Source organism: Ceratotherium simum, chromosome 2 (genome assembly GCF_057802395.1).
Source record: "Ceratotherium simum simum isolate JZ-2026a chromosome 2, ASM5780239v1, whole genome shotgun sequence".
NCBI classification, from domain to species: Eukaryota; Metazoa; Chordata; class Mammalia; order Perissodactyla; family Rhinocerotidae; genus Ceratotherium; species Ceratotherium simum.
In genome coordinates, this window is record NC_141901.1 from 72065042 (window position 1) to 72086528 (window position 21487).

The 21487-nt window shown below is 36.5% G+C and overlaps 1 protein-coding gene across 4 annotated transcripts in view; it reads right to left on the reverse strand.

Annotated features, from left to right (window-relative positions):
- The window catches only part of BTBD8 (BTB domain containing 8), a 78620-nt gene that overhangs the window by 20334 nt on the left and 36799 nt on the right, over nt 1–21487 (reverse strand). For all 4 annotated transcript variants that reach the window (XM_087447568.1, XM_004420851.3, XM_087447581.1 and 1 more), the window contains 4 exons: nt 14123–14203; nt 12795–12891; nt 8186–8274; nt 7652–7754 (listed from right to left, as the gene is read on the reverse strand). In XM_087447568.1, the coding sequence (XP_087303694.1) occupies nt 7652–7754; nt 8186–8274; nt 12795–12891; nt 14123–14203 (370 nt within the window). The remainder of the gene's footprint in view (nt 1–7651; nt 7755–8185; nt 8275–12794; nt 12892–14122; nt 14204–21487) is intronic.

Consider the following 21487-nt stretch of genomic DNA (forward strand, 5'->3'; position numbering starts at 1 on the left):
TTCTGGTGGTGAACACGATGTAATCCACACAGAAATCAAAATATAATGATGTATACCCAAAATTTATATAACATTACAAACCAATGTTACCACAATTAATAAAAATAAAAGTAATAAAAAAAGAATTGCTGGGTCAATGCTACTTGTTGTAGCCTGGGTTCTGCCTAATAACCGAGCCTGAGAAACAGGCTTGTATACAGATAGTTTATTTTGGGAAGTGATCCCAAGAGGATCTGAGGCACTGAGAGAGTGAAATGGAAGGTGGAAAAGCCAATCGAAGGGTATGTTTTCTAGCTCCTCGCTACTCACAGTGTGATCCATAGCATCAACATCACCTAGCCATCTCCCACTGGTCAAGGCTTGTCCCCTGGGGTGTTAACTCCCTTTTACTTCCATGTTTGCACAGGTATCAGAATTGTTAAGCTGTAGGTAATTAAGAGGTTTGTATTTTCTTTGTGAACTTATCCTAAGATTAGCTGTTTTTTTTTTTTTTGGTGAGGAAGATTAGCCCTGAGCTAACATCTGCCACCAATCCTCCTCTTTTTGCTGAGGAAGATTGGCCCAGAGCTAACATCTGTACCCATCTTCCTCTACTTTATATGGGACGCCTGCCATAGCATGGCTTGATAAGCAGTGCATAGGTCTGTGCCCAGGATCCAAACCTGCAAACCCTGGGCTGCCGAAGCGGAGCAAGCGAACTTAACCACTATGCCACCAGGCCAGCCCCTGATTAGCTGTTTTTTTTTTTTTTTAAAAAGTCAACTTGTAGGAACTCTCTGTATTAGGAAAATTAGAATCATAAATATGATATAAATTGTCATTTATCTTTTGACTTTGCTTATGGTCTTTTTATTTTTTAATTGATGTTTTAATAGTTTGTAACATTCTGAAATTTTGGGTTGTACATTTTTGTTTGTCCATCACCATATATATGTCTCCCTTCACCCCTTGTGCCCACCCCCTACCCCCATTGCCCCTGGTAACCACAATACAGTTTTCTCTGTCCATGTGTTGGTTTATATTCCACATATGAGTGAGATCATACAGTGTTTGTCTTTCTCTTTCTGGCTTATTTCGCTTAACATAATACCCTCCAGGCCCATCCATGCTGTTGCAAATGGGACGACTTTGTCTTCTTTTATGGCTGAGTAGTATTCCATTGTATATATATACCACATCTTCTTGATCCAATCGTCAGTCAAGGGACATTTAGGTTGCTTCCACTTCTTGGCTATAGTGAATAATGCTGCAATGAACACAGGGATGCATAAGCCTCTTTGGCTTGTTGATTTCAGGTTCGTTGGATAGATTCCCAGTAATGGGATAGCTGGATCATGGGGTATTTCTATTTTTAATTCTTTGAGGAATCTCCATACCGTTTTCCATAGAGGCTGCACCAGTTTGCATTCCCACCAGCTGTGTATGAGGGTCCCTGTTTCTCCACATCCTCTCCAACATTTGTTGTTTTTTGTCTTGGTGATTATAGCCATTCTAATGGGGGTGAAGTGATATCTTAGTGTGGTTTTGATTTGCATTTCCCTGATGATTAGTGATGTTGAACATCTTTTCATGTGCCTATTGGCCATCTGTATATCTTCTTTGGAGAAATGTCTGTTCATTTCCTCTGCCCATTTTTTGATCTGGTTGTTTTGTTTTTTTGTTGTTCAGTTGTGTGAGTTCTTTATATATTACGGAGATCAACCCCTTGTCAGATATATGTTTTGCAAATATTCTCTCCCAGCTGGTGGGTTGTCTGTTCATCTTGATTCTGGTTTCGTTTGTCTTGTAGAAGCTCTTTAATCTGATAAAGCCTCACTTGCTTATTTTTTCTTTAGTTTCCCTAGTCAGGGTAGGCATGTCATCCGAAAAGATTCCTTTATGACCAATGTCAAATAGTGTGTTGCCTATATTTTCTTCTATGAGTCTTATAGTTTCAGGTCTCACCTTCAGGTCTTTGATCCATTTTGAGTTAATTTTTGTGAATGGCAACAGGAGATGGTCCACTTTCATTCTTTTGCATGTGGCTGTCCAGTTTTCCCAACACCACTTATTAAAGAGACTTTCCTTTCTCCATTGTATGTTCTTAGCTCCTTTGTCGAAAATTAGCTGTCCGTATATGTGTGGTTTTATTTCTGGGCTTTCAATTCTGTTCCATTGATCTGTGTGTCTGTTTTTGCACCAGTACCATGCTGTTTTGATTACTATTGCTTTGTAATATATTTTAAAGTCAGGGATTGTGATGCCTCCAGCTTTGTTCTTTTTTCTTAGGATTGCTTTAGCTATTCGGGGTCTTTTGTTGCCCCATATGGTCGTTTTTACTATATAGAAATTTTGCATTTTTATGTAACCAAATCTTTTTTTATGGCTTCTGAATTTTGTATCCCCACTCCCCTGATGAGGTTATACAATAATTCTCCCAGGGTTTATTGTAGTATTTTAATGGTTTCATTTTTCTACATTCAAATCTTCAATCCATTTGGAATATATCTTGGCATACTAGGATGTGAGGTATAGATCCAACTTAAATTTTTTTCCAGCCAGCTTCCTGGTTGTCCTAACACTGTACATCAAATAAACATTATGATTCATAATATTTTTTAATCCTTATGATATTGTGTTAATCAAATAGGCCTTCAACTATCCTTTAGCTTTAAGACTAATGGCCTAATATGTATACAGCTTTAATTTTACCATAGTGACCATTTCCACACCTATTCGTGTTTTAACTTTTCTAAATTTAAAAACTCTCCATAATTTGTTTTTAAAGGGCTTAAACAAAATATTTTGAAACAGAAAAATTTAATCATGTTTTCAAATAGTTCAAGTAATTACAGTATAAAGTCCTAACTTTCCTAACACCTTTCTCTCTTCTGCTCACCCCCTCATCCTGCTCTCTCTTTCTGCCAGAAGCAATGGTTTGTACTTGGTAGGAGGGAGCAATCACATCTTACTGAACGGCTGCATGGTGACCAAGAAAGAGGAAAACCTCAAAGTCCCTCACATCAAAATAAAAAAAAAACAATTCTCCATATATAGTCCAACACAGCACTTTCTTATCTCCTTTGGTATATGACAGTGTTGGACATATCACTGATGGAGTAAAGCGCGTCCCATGGCACACGTGGTTGAACTGAATTAGAACTAAAGAAGACTTAGGAAGACTGCTGGCTCTTTCTTTATTTTTTTGGATAACATATTTCAAATTTTAATTTGAAAAGACTAAAAATATTCTATTTTTTATCAAAAGGTAAATATATTTTATTTATATAATAAAATATGAAGAATATATTAAATTAATATTTCTTAAAACTTGAATATTGGGGCTGGCCCCATGGCCTAGTGGTTAAGTTTGGTGTGCTCCGTTTCCGCAGCCTGGGTTCGGTTCCTGGGCACGGACTTACACCACTCATCAGTGGCAGTGCTGTGGTGTGACCCACATACAAAATGGAGGAAGATTGGCACAGATGTTAGCTCAGGGCAAATCTTCCTCAAGCAAAAAGAGGAAGATTGGTAACAGATGTTAGCTCAGGGCATATCTTCCTCAGCAAAAAACAAAACAAAACAAAACAAGAAAACCTTGAATATCCAGAAAAAAAGACAAAATTTCAAATTTTCATTATAATCACCACGATGCCAAAAGGCTACTGATCAGACTGGGTGTTTGGCTGTTCCAATGTTATTCTTTTTATTTGTCTTGAAAGGAAAAAACAAGTATTCATAAAGCTTACAAGGACCTGATTAGAGCTACAAAATCAAAATAAAATACTATAGGAGAGGGAGAGCACAGTATTAAGGGTTTATTTTTCAATTCAACTCACATGCTTACCACTTGTGGAAAAAAAAAATCAAACTTCTTAACAAGACATTAGTTAAGATCCCTCCCAATCTGGCCTTAGCCTTTCCCCAGATGTCTCTTCTCTCATGCCAGTTACAGCAGAATATTGGAACCTCTCGTCTCCAGGTCCCTGGTCACACTTTTTTTTTTTTTTTTTTGTGAGGAAGATCAGCCCTGAGCTAACATCCATGCTAATCCTCCTCTTTTTGCTGAGGATGACCGGCTCTGAGCTAACATCTATTGCCAATCCTCCTCCTTTTTTTTTTTCCCCCCAAAGCCCCTGTAGATAGTTGTATGTCATAGTTGAACGTCCTGCTAGTTGCTGTATGTGGGACGCGGCCTCAGCATGGCCAGAGAAGCATTGCGTCAGTGCGTGCCCGGGATCCGAACCTGGGTCGCCAGTAGCGGAGTGCGCGCACTTAACCGCTAAGCCATGGGGCCGGCCCCCTTGGTCACATTTTAAAAGTCTGTCAGGAATGCTCTAACACACTTCTTTATTTTGAAATTGTCTTCTCTCTTCAGGTTCATCTCAAACTACTTTTCTTATCCTTCCAATCAAAATCAATTGTCTTAACCTCTGTGATCCCATGTATATACCTGAATTATAAATTATACTTATTCATTCATTTACTTACCTATTTGATGATATATATTGAGTGCCTAATATGTACAAGGCACTGATCTAAGGCTAGGGCTACAAAGGTAAATAAGACTGACAGAGAACTTAATGTTACTCCTCATCATAGTCTAACTTGTATTTTACTTAGTTATTTAAATGCCTATTCTTCCATCAATTTATGAGTTCCTTGAAGTCAAGGAACACACTCCTTTAAAAAAAAATCTTCGCCCACATTGAGCACCTATCATATTATCTTTAGAATGGCAGCGATTGGTTTTAAGACCTGGCTTTGTCATCTACTGACATTGTGAACTTGAATAAGGCACTTACCTCTCTGATTCTCTTTTCTCATATGTGAAATGGAGATAATAGTACCTGTCTTATACAAAATTTCAAAAAATAAAAAGTATTTTTTGAACTGTAAAGGTCTAAAAAAACCACTAAATAATAATAGTAGTAGTAGTAATGATGTTTCCCCTTCTAATGAACTGAATTATAGGTGAGCCATTTGTTTGCCTTCATGAGCAGGGAGTAACTATTCACTGATCAAAGAAACTAATGCCAAATAGTAAGCAACAAAACTGCAAAGTCCTTCATTAGCAAAAACACAGATTTAGATTTTTTTTGCAGTGGTATCTCACCAGCTGATGACCTACACTTATTTTCCCAGTTATATTTAGATGTATCTTCTATGTAACCCAGTCTGACTTATCCTTCAGGGTTCAATCAGAGAAACAGGACCACCAGGAGGTACTTATATACATAAAGGAATGTGTTACAGGGATTTGACCTTACACAATTGTGGGAGCTGGTTACACATTCTTCATATGTGATGATGTAGTTTGAAGTCCACAGGGAAGGCAGTCGAGAAGGGAAGATGGATATAAAATGCGGGGGAGAGAGGACAAGTCGACACCCAAGAGCACAAGCTGTAACCCACAAGGAAAAACTCATTTCAGTTCTCACTGCCTCCAACCTGGATGAAACGGGTGTCCTTCAGGAGATGCTGGCGCCTTTCATCATGGAGCTAAACACATCTCTGGCTGAGGGGTAAGAAAAGCCAAAAGATACAGAGCAAGGTGGAGCAGTTGTAGGCCTGGCTTCTGTTCCACACCAACAAGGTGAGCCAGTAAATAAGCAACACGTATAAGCTAAAAGCACCTGCCCTAGTCTTCCTAGTGTAAAAAAAAAAAAAGGCTGTGGCTTCACTTCTACCCTCCAAATCACACGCCAAATTGTCTCTTGCAGCCTCTCGAACTGGAAACGTACAAAGAAGGAAATTCTGGGAAGCACAGTTCATCCTAGTCAAGCTGACACGTTACAAAGCCACCACAACCCACCCCTTATCAATTTGGCACCTATACACATCTCTTTAAACCATACTTAATTCCCACATAGAGACAATAACGAAGTCATGCTTCTGCCCAACATGATATACTATCCCCTATACAACAAACATGCTAACCCTTTCCCTAAGAGGATGTGAAGTCGCTTGTTTTATCTTTGGGTGATAATCATTGTTCTTCAAATTGATTCACACTCCCCTTTGGTATCCTGTAACTTAAATATAGAGATGTAAATTTAACTACTACCAACAGGTCTTCTATTAGATGGTAGGGTAATGAGACAGTGGAAAAAACCAAAAATACTTAGTTAATATATACACAAAAATTCATATAAAAAATGGAAATTAATATGTTAATATTAACTACCACAGTGCTCATTTCTGTAACCGGTCACTTGGTCATAGCTGGTATTTATAACTACCTTTTTCCACTACCATTCCAAATTCCCTTTGCCCTCAGCAAGAACCTCCGCTGTTCTTGCTGATGTGATGTAGAGGCCTAGCATCACTTAAAGCTACATCAAATCTGTTTAATCGAGCTTCTGAATTAGTTGTTATCAAGCTCCTGAATGAATGAGATGCAGAACTGGCAAGTTTTGATGTGCTTTATCTGGTATGGTAGCCCAAACTTTCATTCCTGAAGAATCTGGGCCATTATCAGTGCTATCTAATTTGGGTTGTTAGTTTTCCATTGATTTTAATCATAGGACATAGGAGTATTGCATTCCAGATGTACTCCTCATTAACCACATTATATAGTACCAACCCAATTTCCCCTCGATGGTCACTTCAAAGAAGATTCCACTTTGCCTGTTCATTTACAAAGTGGCCAGAAGGAGACAGTCTCAACTTCTAGTTCAATGGAATCATTGTTGTGTTCCCAGGAGGAAGCATTCTTCTCTTTGGAACTAAGACCTCTAGATCAGCAGAGACTAAAGTTGCATGGACAGGAAGCAAAAATTTTGCCAGTGGATCACTATGAATAATTGTATGTGGAGCTACTCGCATTTCCACATCTTGATTTCTGAACCTATGAATCCTAGTTATGAGAGAAATAGCGCCATACATCAAAAACCGATCTAAAGCATACACAGCCTCCTAGAGGGCACTGCCCCAACCCTTAAGGCATTGCTACCTAGCTGGTGCTGTGAGTCTTCAAAAGGCCATTCCTCCATTCAAGCCAGCTGCTTCAGGATGATAGGAAACATAGTAAGACCAGTGAAATCGTGAGCATAGGGCCATTACTGTACTTCATTTGCTGTGAAGTGAGTTCTTAGTAAGAAGTGATGCTGTGTGGAATACCGTGATGGTGGAAAAGACATTCTGTAAGTCCATGGACAGTGGTTTTAGCTGAAACACTAGGAGCAAGGAAGGCAAATCCACATCCAGAGCAAAAGGCTATTTCACTGAGAACACAGCGCTGCCTTTTCCATGATGAAGTGGTCCAGTATAATTAAACTGCCACCAGGTAGATGGCTGGTCCTCTTGGGGAATGGTGCCATACAAAAGTTTCAGTGTTGTACCCAAATCCACCTCAGTGAGAGGAAGTCCATATTGCTGAGCCAATGCATAACCTCTATCCCTGGCACCACGTCCCTTTTGTTCATGAATCAATATATACCTCCTAGTGGTTCTGCTTCTCCAATTGAACTCTCACTAATGGGGTTGGTACAGAGGAACAGAATCTTAAGGATAAGTTCTCTGAATTGGTTCTGGTTATCTGGAATTGGTTCTCTCATCTTGCTTTTATATTATAATTCTACATTTATATTTAAAACATTGAAAATACCAAACAAAATTGAGTAAGCTTTTTGATGACAAACACAAACAAGGGTATTCAGCTTATACTTACTAAAGACTGAATCAACATATTAAGACAACTTTTCTGAATCTCAGGAGGTACATTTGCAAAACTTCTCTCAGACCAAAACCTTGCAAAATGCTTTACAATCCACCTGTTAAAAATCAAAGAATTCCAAGTTAGAGAAATGAAAATATTTTTATAATATTCAATAATATTTGGGTTTTCAGTGACATAAGTTGTACATATATATGTTTTGACTAATCCTTACAGTTAATTTTTGTGAGCTCTATGATGGATCTAACTATATTCTCTTTTCTGGAAACATATATTTTTAAATGCACTTTGCGTTATGTGCATGGATTTTAACATAAGTAACGATGGTTCACCTAAAATAAAATTGATCCTAAGCATCTTGAGTAATATCTAAATCAACAGTCCTCAATTGTTGCAACTAGTTAAGCATTGAGCTACACACATTGTGCTCAAGAAAATCAGCCAAGTCTAGAATTTCCCAGAAAATTAGAAGAATGGAAGAACAAAATCCCTAAACTAATAATATCAGCACTACTTCAGATCACTTACTTCATGCAGTCAGCAAAAAGACTTTCCACTCCAACTGAATGCGCAATAATCAGGCATTCTAAAACAGGCGCCAACCTTCTGGGAACAAGCTAAAATTGATAGAAAACACTAAATTTATTCTTTTTCAACTTACAGAAGCTAAAAGTATTTTGTTCATAAAGATGATCTGATTTATATACCTAAACGGCAGAATAAACGTGTAATTCAAAAGACTGTTATTCTTTTAAAATCAAGTATCACTAATAACCTTAGTTTTATAGACTAGCATTTGAGCTCTTTTAGCTACCAGAATGCACACAATTTTTACTCTAATTTCATTTAAAATTTTTTAAGTAAAAGTGGTATAATAACTTCTAGTACATCACATTGCAATACAACCATACAGTCTGATCTGCTTCTTCAAGTATAAATATAACTTTAAGTACATGTACGTTGGGAAGTCCTACACTGACCTTCGATAAAATGATAGAATTTAGTTAGATCATAATTATATAACATATTTTTAAAAAGCACATATACAGAAGTAATAAACTAAAACAACAAACAAATAAAATGTAGATACAAGTAGTGAAAATAACTCATTGCTCTGGTGTTAAGCTTCTGTGTTACATATTGTGTGTGCCAAATGTTTTCAGTTTTTGGACTATGTTCCTAAGCACATCTACTGCCCATTAGGGTGAATAAAGTTCAACTTCTCTTGGTACATACTCATTAGTTGTGGTTTGGGGTTTATACACTTAAAAAGACCAGCAATCAGCCCATTTGTATATATAGTCTCTAAATACATACTTCTGAAGATCCTCTGCTCACAGAGAAGAGCAAAAGCTTCTTTAGAAATGCCTCCAGCACAGTCCTTGTAATAGTCAGTGATTCCAACTTTTTAAATCATGAATTGCTATTAATTTGATTTTCTAATACCCTTCTCCTAAAAGTGTTATATTAGTGTTTAAGAAATTGAATGTAAATATTTTGCCTTGCATATTAGCAATTTAGTTATTCCCTTTGAGATAACTGGAAGTATCCTAAGTTGTCCTAAAATCAGAAACGGCTATCCCTATATAGTATACAGTGATAATTCTACCAAGTTAAATAGTTTGGTTTTCTGACCCACTTAAGATGAGAGTATCAAACTAGTATGAGGGAAGAGACTACTCGTATAGACATATTTGACAACCTAAAAGCACCCAGAAGTCTGAAGAACTGTAAAAGTAATCACGAGTTAAAAAGTCCAGTAGTTTAATTTTATTTAGGAACAACCAGCCCTCTGCAACACAAAGTTCACTAAGTGACGTATAACTTAAGAATAATTTCCATAAAGAAATTATTAAAATAAAAAATAATTTGCTGCTTAAAACAGAAACTGGCAAACTACAGCTTGTGGGCCACATCTAGCCCACCACTGTTTTTGTGAATAAAGTTTTATTGGAACACTGCTATGCTGTTCCATTTACATATTGTCTATATAGCTGCTTTTGCTCTATAACAGAAGAGCAGAGTAGTTGTGATAGAGACCGCATGGCCCACAAAGCCTAGAATATTTACTATCTGGCCTTTTACGGAAAAAGTTGACTGACTCCTGGCTTAAAGAGTTAACTTTAGCTTTCAGAGAATTTTATTTATACGGAAATGCTCATTCCCAAGTGTTTTTGTAATAGGATGACTGACCTTGAGTCATTTTCAAAACCTGCTTGTAGAATTTGGGAAGACATATATTTAAATTATTACCTAAAATATATTTTTAAATCAGTGACAAAAAATATATAATGTAAAGCCTACTATAATCCTGTAAATGAATTCCAAAAATTTTAATCGTGTAAAAGGCAAGACTGTGAAGTTAATGAAATGACTGAAGCTGGCTTGACAGGAATTCCGGGGCCAATTACCCATCACATTATACCCAAATCTGTATCACTGTGGAGTGTGTTATTATAGGTTTACTACATTTAAGTCACTGTCAAGAAAATGAATAATTGAGATCTAGAAGTTAAAAATTATATATTCAAAGATATATTTATAAAAATACATAAAGCAAAAAATTTAAAGATCAGGTCAATAAAAACAGAAACTGTTCTCTCAAATATCTGTTACCACAATAATATGCGCTATATTAAAATAAAGTGAAAAAAGTTTGCAACAAAATACCATATTGACAATTTTTATTAAATTTCCTTTTCTGTTGTTTTAATGGCAACAAATATGCCTTTTGTGTTTCAAAAATTAAGTGGATTACTGAAAGTAAAATACAAAAAGCTGCATATAACCTATGTATACTCATGAACAGACTGAAAAATAGAGGCAATGGTCCAAAGACTATCCATAAAAGAGATTTCTAAAATGTTCGATGTAATTGGTTCAACCACGCTATGTCAAATTCCCCTTTTTTCCATCCCTTAATGACATTATAGGCAAATTCCAGTACTTTTGGCATTGAAATTCAGTACAGCACTATTTAAACACCTATCTCGTATCTGATTTAAATCCTTCCCTTCCCCATCACTGAGGACATTTATAGTAGGAGATCTGGAAGAGGGAGCAGAGCGTGGTCTAGTCTCCTGCTCGTCTAATGCCTAGGTCTAACTCCTGTGGAAGAGGGCTATGGATGGCTATGGTCACCTTATGTAACTAACCAGAGACCAACATACTAATAGGGAGATATCCTGAACTTTGCTGATGTGGTGGCTCCTTCTGGGACAGACTGAACTTGACCCCAGGCTCTCAGTAGATAAAGAGTCTTCGAGTGGTTCATGATAAACAATGCCTCCCTAGGTGGAACACAGTGTAATTTGGCCCTGTATCGTCTCCTCTGATTTCACAGAACCACTGAGGTCTTCCTCCTTCCCTGCATGTATTAACTGGGGTGTGGAGTGGACTCCCCACACCTTTTTCTATATATAACAATAACTGTTGTCCCTAATCACCAGGCTAGTACTGGCTTCTCCAGCAAGCCTCTTCTTGCTTTTAGAAATCTCCACAATCAAGTATACTCTCACTGCTTTCTGAGGCATATTCCAGGCTCCCCCAAGAAATCTCTTACCACTTTCTTTTCTTCTTTAATGGAAGCTCCAGAGTGGGCTGGTTTTATAGATATAGTAGATACCCCTCTAGGGGATGAGAGGACATTATCTCCTCGTTGCAGATACCCCCTATCTTTGATCTTTATTTGGGATATGCTTGGATTTCCCTCCTAACTTCCACTTAACTGGAAAGGTGGGGGAAGCAGATGAAAAAGAAGGGAAATCTTTCACCAGAATTCTTCACTTTCTACAAAGCTGAGGACACCACAGACTGCCCTCCTTCTTCTAGTTCACTTACTTCTAGAGGAAGGAAGGGATGGTTGATTAAAGGCAGCTGAGGACACCACAGACTGCCCTCCTTCTTCTAGTTCCCTTACTTCTAGAGGAAGGAAGGGATGGTTGATTAAAGGTAGCTGAGGAGTTTAACCATTTCTCAGTAAAGCCTAGAGGGGGTGGTACTGGTGGTGCTGGACCCAGCTGTTCATGGCTCTGTTTTAATACATGGGGTGCTTCCTCAGCTACAACACAAAAATCTAAATTTAAATGTTATTAAAATTACCTAATTACAATTCATACAATGCATATTGTTGCCTCAAGTATCCAAAAGAGGGGAATATTGATGTAAACAATTCTTTTAAGATTTGTTTTTTGTTGATTATAAAAGTAATATATGATCATTGTAGAAAATTTAGAAAATGCATAAAAGCATAAATAAGAAAATAAAAAATAACCTACAGTCACAGTAAATTAAAACAGTGGAGAATCTAAGAATAACGTACAAAATGGCATCTGTACAAATGCACAGTATGGGCTCCTTCTTTAAACAATAAATTTATATTTGCATAAACTAAAATGAAAAAGTCAGTATTTATACTCTACCTGGGGAGACAGGCAGAAGAGAACTATATTGCATCAGTACATGTTATAAAGGGAAGAGGTAGGAAGGAGGAGTATAGTTTCAGGCAAAAAGAATTGGTGAAGCACTGTGATAAATGCACTTTGATAAATGGAGAAGGTAACCTTGGTTCCTAACTTCCTTTCTCTTAGTTCTAAACACTGAGTCCCAGCTGTACACTCCATCTTTGAATTATAGAAGATACTCCTATATCCTTTCAGTAAACCTCCCACTTCATTTTATTTTACTTACAATGATCTGAATTAATTTCTGTGTTTTTTGTAAGCATATCATATAAGTTATTTCTCACCTAGAGTTCCCAATAGTTAAACTGACTTTTTTTTTTTTTTTTGGTGAGGAAGATTAGCCCTGAGCTTACATCTGTTGTCAATCCTCCTCTTTTTGCTGAGGAAGATTGGCCCTGGACTAACATCTGCACCCATCTTCCTCTATTTTATGTGGGACGCCTGCCACAGCATGGCTTGATGAGTGGTGCGTAGGTCCACGCCCAGGATACGCACCTGAGAACCCTGGGCCGCCAAAGTGGAGGGCGTGAAGTTAACCACTATGTCACGGGGCCAGCCCTGACTTAATATTTTTAAGATTTAAAGCACTATTTACTATCAGAGGTAAAAAACTGGTAGGTAATCCTGGGTGACTTTAGGTGCTAGGTAAAAGATTTCTGAGACTCAATAGTTACCTTCTGAAAGAAATTACAGTAATCTCTTCTTAAAATATAGATTGCTACTTCTTTTAATCCTTCTAGTCCATACATATCAGCCATATTGAGTATCTGTCTAAAATAAAAATAGATATACTGTTAATTCTCCAATTTAAAAACCAAGGCATAATGCACAGTAGTTTCCTGATAATATATAGTCTGTTCAGAAAAAACAATAACCTGAATTATTTTAATTCTAACATAATACTCTTCGTGGATTATAAAAAGGACACAAGCCAAAAGTTGAAAGCACTGTCACATGATTTGATTAGTGGAGAATAAGTAAATTTGGAGCTGTTTCAATCAAATTTCCCTCATATTCTCAGTGATATATACAGCAAAGTCCATGAAACTGCTGCGAAGGCTGTAAAAGTTACAAATCTCTTGGCAACCAATTTGTATAATAAAAATTTGGGGAGAGGGCAAATAATTGATGCTTATCATATTGACAATGCCTACAAATGACCATAAAATAGGAGACAGCGTTTAATGACTCAGAGGGTTTCGGTTGCTTCTTTCATTTGGCAAGTATTTCTGAGCACTCACACATACTTTAGATACTTAAGAAACCTACAAGCCTTGAGAGCATGATGAAATTTCATATAAGTTTCCAGGGGGAAAAACTTCAGTACTTAATCCCTGTTAATCATGATACTTTCTCCCCCAAATTATATTTATTCAGTTTGCAAAGGAACCAATGAATATTTAAAATTAAAAGAGCAGCTTTCATTTGTCTGATGTTAGAATAGCAATAAAAGGAGAGGACATCCAGAAAATTAGAAGACAAAGGTAGATTTCATTCTCCAGTAGGATTTCAGCAGTTTAGATGGCATTTCACTATAGAGCACTTAAGAATCACATCGTTGTTGGTCTTCAGGATGCCTATATTCTTAAATTAATTTTAAGGTTTTTAATTTTCCTTTTCTTATGCTGTTTAAAAGAGACATCCTAAAATTAAAAAACAAGTAGTAAAATAATTGTTCAAGATTTGATAAAGGCTCAATCAATCTTGTTTTATAAAAACCTGTCATTTATTTTCCAAAAGAAATATAAGGTTTTTCTAATATAATTTAAGTTTAATAAAGACTTTTCTTAATCTTATGACTGTGAGTTGCTAGATCATCTTTTTTTCTAAATACAGTGACTTATTGTTTTTAGATTTTCCCAAAACACACACAAGGTATGGCAAAACAGATAATAAAAGTGAAGCTTCTACTTCATTGACACTTTGAAACATAGCTCAACAAAGCAGAAGCCAAAAAAAATTAATATTTTTATATTTAAAATCATTAAAAAGTAATACATACCCAACATTAGCTTTGTCTGGAAAGTCCAAAGTTCCTCCATACATAAAATGCATCATAACATTCATTTCTACATGGTTTATACTGAAAAATAAAAGAAAACTAAACTCAAATCCAGAAATAATTAAGGTTTAACTGATATCAATGATACACTGTTTTGCCATAAACTTTTAGCCAGGATAAAGTTTTAATCTCAGTTTTATCTGAAGAACATATTCTTCAAATAACATTCATGCAGGTATGCCATTAATTTAAAATGAAGTATAACTGCAGCTATGGATTTTCGTATGTTATAAAATGTTTATTAGTATACTATCAAATCACTGATTACTTGTTGAGCATCTTCTATAATAAACTTTTAGAGCTAGAAAGGACCTTGGAGATCATAGTCCAACCTCCGGCTCATTAAGAAATCCTCTCCTCAGCATCTTTGACAAAAGGCCTCTGGTCTTGCTTAAAGCCTCAGACAGACAACCTTATTCACTAGAAAGATTCTTGTTATGCTGTAAAGATTTCTTAATTTCTTTCTTTTTTTTTTTTTTTGTGAGGAAGATCAGCCCTAAGCTAACATCCATGCCAATCCTCCTCTTTTTTCCTGAGGAAGACCGGCCCTGAGCTAACATCTATTGCCAATCCTCCTCCTTTTTTTTTTTTCCCTTTTTCTCCCCAAAGCCCCAGGAGACAGCTGTATGTCATAGTTGCACAACCTTCTAGTTGCTGTATGTGGGACGCGGCCTCAGCATGGCCGGAGAAGCAGTGCGTCGGTGCGCGCCCAGGATCCAAACCCAGGCCGCCAGTAGAGGAGTGCGCGCACTTAACTGCTAAGCCACGGGGCCGGCCCTCTTAATTTCTAATACCTATCCATTGGCTCTAGCTTGGCCAACGTTCTCATTATACAAATAAAAAGTAAAGATATGACTTAAGAAGTAGTCTGGAGTGATAATCTTTACGTCTCACTGATGACAGGATCTTAAACTCTGAATTCATGACCTTCCTCTTCTCTACCTCATAACACCTCAAATCCAGCCTTCTTTCTCTTATTCCTACTTTGTTCATAGCACTGGTTACAGGACTTCTTGCATCTTGTCCTACGCTTTATCTCTGTACCAAGGGGAGCGAATTATCTGGTTCATGGAGAACAACCACTGGTCGTTGGTCTGAAGGAACTCGAGATGACAGGTAATTTGATTTCTTTTCCCCTTTCTTCTCTGCTGAACCAGTGGGAAGAGGTGATGGGGAAGAAGTGCATCTGCTATCCAGATTCAGACTTTCTCCCAGGTGGGCTGCCTCAGAGGGGACACAGTAACCAAGTCAACTTTGGCTCTCGCATTAAAGCACATTTTACTGCTTTAATAGCTTTTATCAATAATAAAGGAAATGTTTTCTTACTTCATCTGCTGATTCTTTTGTCTTATTTTGAATAGGAAGAAAGTACATTATTTATTGGCTCCCTCAAAACTCTAACAGCATCTAGATTATCATCTAGATACCTAAATCAGAGCTGGAGGTTCATCTTAATCCTCTCCCTCCTATCCCATCATTTATACTTCCAAAAATTTCTTGAATTCAGCCTCTGCTATTTCCCCTCTCATTGCTCTCGTTTAGCCTCTCATTTTCTCTCATCTGTACTATGACAGTATCCACTCATGCAGGTTTCCTGCCTGAAATAATCGCCTTGCATCCATTTCCCACATTGCTATTAGAGTGACTTTGCTAAAATGTAAATCTGATATAGTCCCCGACTTTGAAAACCCTTCAATAATTCTCCAGAGCCCATAGACAAAAAAGCCCAAATTCCTCAGCTTGGTGTACAATGCTCTTTATCATCTGACCTCTGGTTCTCCTTCTCTAGCAGTCATTCCAAGTTAAGTGAACTATTCATTTCCTATACCTGAACTACTTATAATTCCCTATACATCCATGCCTGTTCACACTCCTTAAAATGCTCTCCCTCTCTACTTACTTTATCTTTCAGACACAAGACATGTGGCTCCTTATCTCTGATTGTTTCCTTAATACCCCCAAAGCAAAAAAAAAAAAAAAAAAAATCACTGAACATTAAACACAGTAATAACTAACACCTACTGAGCATTTATTATGAGCCAACCACTGAGCTAATAAGCATTTTGAATGCCATTAGCTTACTTAATCATTACAACAATTCAATAGTAGATACTATTATTAGTCTCATTTTATAGATGAAAAAATTGAAATTAACTAACTTGCCCAAGGTCAAATGGCTAGTGAGGCACTGGAATTTAAATCCTGGCAGATTGACTCCAAATCTTGGGCTCTTAAGCAGTATACTATATAGTCCTCCATTATCACATTTATCAAGCTGACTTGTAATATCTTTGTCTACATATTTGTTTCTCCCTCTAGACTGAGTTCTGTGAGGGCAGCATTTGTATCTCATTTATCCTTCACCCCTATTAGCAGCAGAATGACAGCGTTGATTCAATACCCCCAGGATGAGAAGAATTTCCTTTCCCCACATAATACTGGAGCTCTGCAGTGGAATCAGGGTGGGGACAGTACTGATAAGATCCCCACAGTTTGTTAAGCATAGTATTTAATATCTGCTAAAGGAACAAAAGGAGGAAGGCAAGAAGAAAGGAAATGGAGTCCCACAGGGTAGGACTTAGAAAGGTGTTGCTTTGATTCTATGGTCTTAATATATGCTCAATAAATGTTTGATGACTGTTTAATGAGTGGCTTCTTAAGGCACTTATGCCATCTTCCCAAACCTTCAGAGAAACACTGAGTTGAAAATATATAATATTTTTCAATTAATTTAATAAATATTTACTGGCCCCTACTATGGCTATGTACTGGTTTCTGCTGATTTAAAACTTCACATCTTTAATATGCAGGAAAAAAGTCAAATTGCTAAATATTCTCATTTATATACTATGGATATGATAAGATTTGATCTCAGAATAATTATGCCATATTATCTATAGTCTGTTAATCAAAAAAACACTAGCATAATTACTAGAATGTGTACTATTCCATAAACTTTTCCTTAAAATTTCAAGAGCCATTCTTATCTATGTTAATGAGAACTGGCCATTTATATTGAAAGAATAGTTTAAGACTTGACACATTTAAGCAAAAGATAATAATGGCTATATAAAAACAAAAGTAGTCTTATTAAATAGCAAAATCTAGACATTTGAGTGTATATATCAATATATATGATAGCTATAAAAACAGCAAGAAACCGTTTTCCTGCTGTCTTGATAGATGTTTTACTAACTACGTTCTCATTATCATGTTGTAAGTCATTTGTATTTTTACTAAGTGTTTATAAAGATATGATCAACTGACCTAGAACAACAAATGACTCCAATAGTCCACAGTTTAAATGAAAAGATTTAAAGCACTATTCTCATATAAATGTAATCAGAATAAAAGCTTGTAGGATATGAAAACATTGCATATACTCAGAGTCAGAAAAAAGAAAAATCTGAGAGAACAGAGCTCTAAGATCAGAGAATGAACATGCACCTTGTCTACCAAAATCTCTGTGCTTTATATGTGCTTTCTAAAGTTCCAGGTTCCTATGTGTGTGGGCTAAGGTAACATATGGAAATCATTCATTCGTTCATTCACATTCAATATTTATTGAATGGTATGCTCTGGGCTCTATTCTAGACCTTGAGGATACCAGAAGCTTACATTCTAGAGAGAGGACATGGACAATAAATAGTATGTAAACAAATACATGAAGATAATTTTAATCGTGAAAAGTGCCATGAAGACAATACAACAGAATAACATAAAAGAGAGTAACTGGAGAATTGGGCTGTAGCTACTTTAGGTGGGGTAGTCTGGGAAAAACCCAGAGGCCAGATCACATACAGTCTTGTAGGTTATGTTAAAGATTTGGGTTTAATTTTAATTGTGATGAGAAGGCATTGAAGGATTTTAGTCAGAAGAGAAATATGATCTGATTTATATTTCAAAAGACTATCCTGAAGGTTCAGGGGTTCAGAATCCCAGGAATCTCCCAAGAGAGATGAGAATATCCCAATTTATGCTCCAAAGCCCCAAGCCACCACTGGAAGATTTCTATTTATATAAAATGGAAATATGTGGGGTTTCTTTACAGAAATATTGGCTGTGGTTCAACTTCCAGTGTAGGATATGGAAAATTTCCCCCTTCCTCCACTAGAAGAGAACTTCCTTCCAACCATACCCTTCTACCTCCCAACTCTAGGGCATGGGTAGAATTAGGATTATAGAACTCTTCTATTCCTACCTCAATTTATTGAACATTGTCTCTCTTGAAAAATATCACATGCATTACGTCTCTGAGTTACCAACTCATCAAAAATACTGTGGTTCTTTTCGGAAAAGATAGACAGGATTTCACTCTAATCTATTGCAGAAAACATTCTGCAGACATGCAACAGTGGCACAGTTCCAAAAAAAGCTGCTGATCAAGCAAAGCAGGCAATGCCATCCTGGTACTGGTAATGGCCCTCACTTGAACCCATCTGTCTCTAGAAAATGAGAACAATCTAATTTAGGGAAAAAAGAAAAAGACAAACATTAATGAGCACTGCATACTATGTACCAAGCACTGTGCCAAGTTCTCTCCTCAGTGTATCTCATTAAATCCTTTCAACAACCTCAGGAAGCTTAGGGAAGGTAAGCAATGTCCCTAAAGTCATGTAACAAGTTAGGACTGGAGGTAAGACTGCCTACAAGGACACCAAAGTCCATGATCTTTCTCATATACCACACTACCCATGGAAACATCTACCCAGGTTTACAATATAAGTTAATGTGAAAATAGAATTTGTTTTGTAGATAAGTTTGTTACAACATAAAAATTCCTAAAAAATGTGATTTTTTAAAAAGTAAAATTCCTAAATCCCTTTTAGCCTTCCTACAGCTTTATATGCCATGATACTAATAATGTTTTAGGTGGTAATCTGAGATGGTCAATTTGATATATGGTACAAGAGAGAAAAGCAAAATGTACCATATGATAATAATAATAAAGGATGTAGATAAAACCCAGTATCCATCAGGAGATACTTTCTTCTTTCATTTAGTGTTAGAAAACCTTGCTTGATCATGCAAGATAAAATAATTGAATCAAAAAGAAACGTATCCTCATTTCCAATATGCTAGCATTAGAAGTGAGTAAACTGATTAGGAGTGAGCCTGCTCTGCTGATACAGCAGCTCTGGGTAAGATGACCCAGTAGGGAGCAGAGCCTTTATTACCACAACAGAAGCGAAGGGAAAATACTGTAAGAGGAGTGAGCCTGGTCATTGCTGGCACTACTACAAGTACAGTCTACTTATTTGGATGACACCTTGAAACAAATTTGGCTACTTCTCTTTGGCTTTCCCTTGAACAAGCTACTGAAGTTCATCAGTATTAGTAGTCAAGCCATATTATAAAAGGAGCTTTTTATCCATTACCTCCGTCATAATCAAAGATGGAAAATTACAGGTGAGGAAGTAGAGACCAGTAGTTGATGCCACTACTTCTTTCTTATCTACCACCTCTTAATAAATAGACTTCATTTTTAGAAGCCTGTGTGTTTTGAATGTTTAATCTAATTGCTCACGAGGGTTGATTAAGGATTGCCTTTATTCCTACGGCTAAACTCAGAGGTCATCTTGAACAACATAAAACAGATAAAGGTGGAGCACTCTGGCTGAAGAGGCACCCCTTCCCAATGGCCTTCTCCTCAGACCCCAATCCCACACCATGTCTTCCCTAACATGCCTATCAGGAACTTAGAGTCCTATGGGATAAAGTTTGAAAATCACTGATTTAAACAGTGGAAGAGAAGAGCAGTCAGAGCCAGCTCAAGAGCACATACCAATGGGAGACTTTTAATTTCTTCTGTGACTGTGGTGGAATGGACCCTGAATTAAGAATCAACAAACATGTGATTTACATTCAGCATAAGCACTAATTTACCAGGAGTCCCTGGGAAGACATTTAACCTATCTGCTTTTACTCTTGTTTTTACTCATCTGTAATATGTGAATACACCTGCTCTCTCAAAGACTGATTCTAAAAATTAAAGGGCATAGTAAATGTGGAAGAAGTCTAGAAAATATATGGTGTTACTGTAAGGTATTATCATTGCTGAGGACAGATTCTATTTGGAGAGAGGACCAAAGGTATACATAATAGGTATCTGGTAGTAAAAACTGTTACTAAACCTACAAGGAGCTAAGGTTTCTTCCAGGAAAAAATTACGTGTGTGCTCTCTGTAAATTACTTTCCTCTGCTATAGAATAAGATCCTATAATCATAACTTCTTTTGACCTTTCTCTCACTACACAGAATCACATAATTTTTAATAAATGCCAAAAAGTTGCATCATAAGTCAAACCAGTGTTATTTCTTCATTTAAATTTTTATTGAATTCAGTTCTAAAGAGATTGAATTGACAGTTTTAAAATATGTCTAAAACATCTGAAACACAGTCCCTGGACAAATTTCCAAAATTATACCAAAGTGATTATTCCTAGGATTAGCACACTTAGACGCTGGTCTCTGATAGCACTATCGCTTCTTCCTATATTCATTGGATATTTTAAATTCATCATAAAGGAAGTGATCTTATCAGTAGGATACATACATCTTTCAGGTTGTTTTTCAACAGTGATGATAAAATTTCACCAACTGATCCATCTACAAATTACTTTTACTCACGGATAATAAACTCTTTAGCTTGGCATGTAAAATCTTCCATAATGAGAAACTACCTGGTTGCCAGAGGCAGAGGGTAGGGGTGTGGGTGAAATGGGTGAAGGTGGTCAAAAGGTACAGACGTCCAGTTATAAGATGAATAAATCCTCGGGATGTAATGTACAGCATAGTAACTATAGTTAACAATATTGTATTGTATATTTGAAAGTTGCTAAGAGAGTTGATCTTAAAAGTTCTCATCACAAGAAAAAAAAACTATAACTATGTATGGTGATAGATGTTAACTACACTTATTGTGGTAATCATTTCCCCAAATATACACATATCAAACCATTATGTTGTACACCCAAAACTAATACAATGTTATATGTCAATTATATCTCAACAACAACAATTTAAATAAATAAAAGAGGAGCTCAGATGATAAGAAAACAAAATTACTTAGATGCAAACGTTCATTTTTTTTTAAAACATCACCAGAGCAATTCATGTTATGTTTTGATACTATATTAGTGGGAGACGGAAAAAACCAAAGAAAAACAAACCTTCCACGTGTATTTTATGCATGTAGGCAACAAATTAGTAGAGAGAAAGTTTATTTTAATAGCAATAGCAAGTAAAAACTTGGTGATTATATACAATTTTACATCTTCCATTATTTTCTCTTTATTACTATTT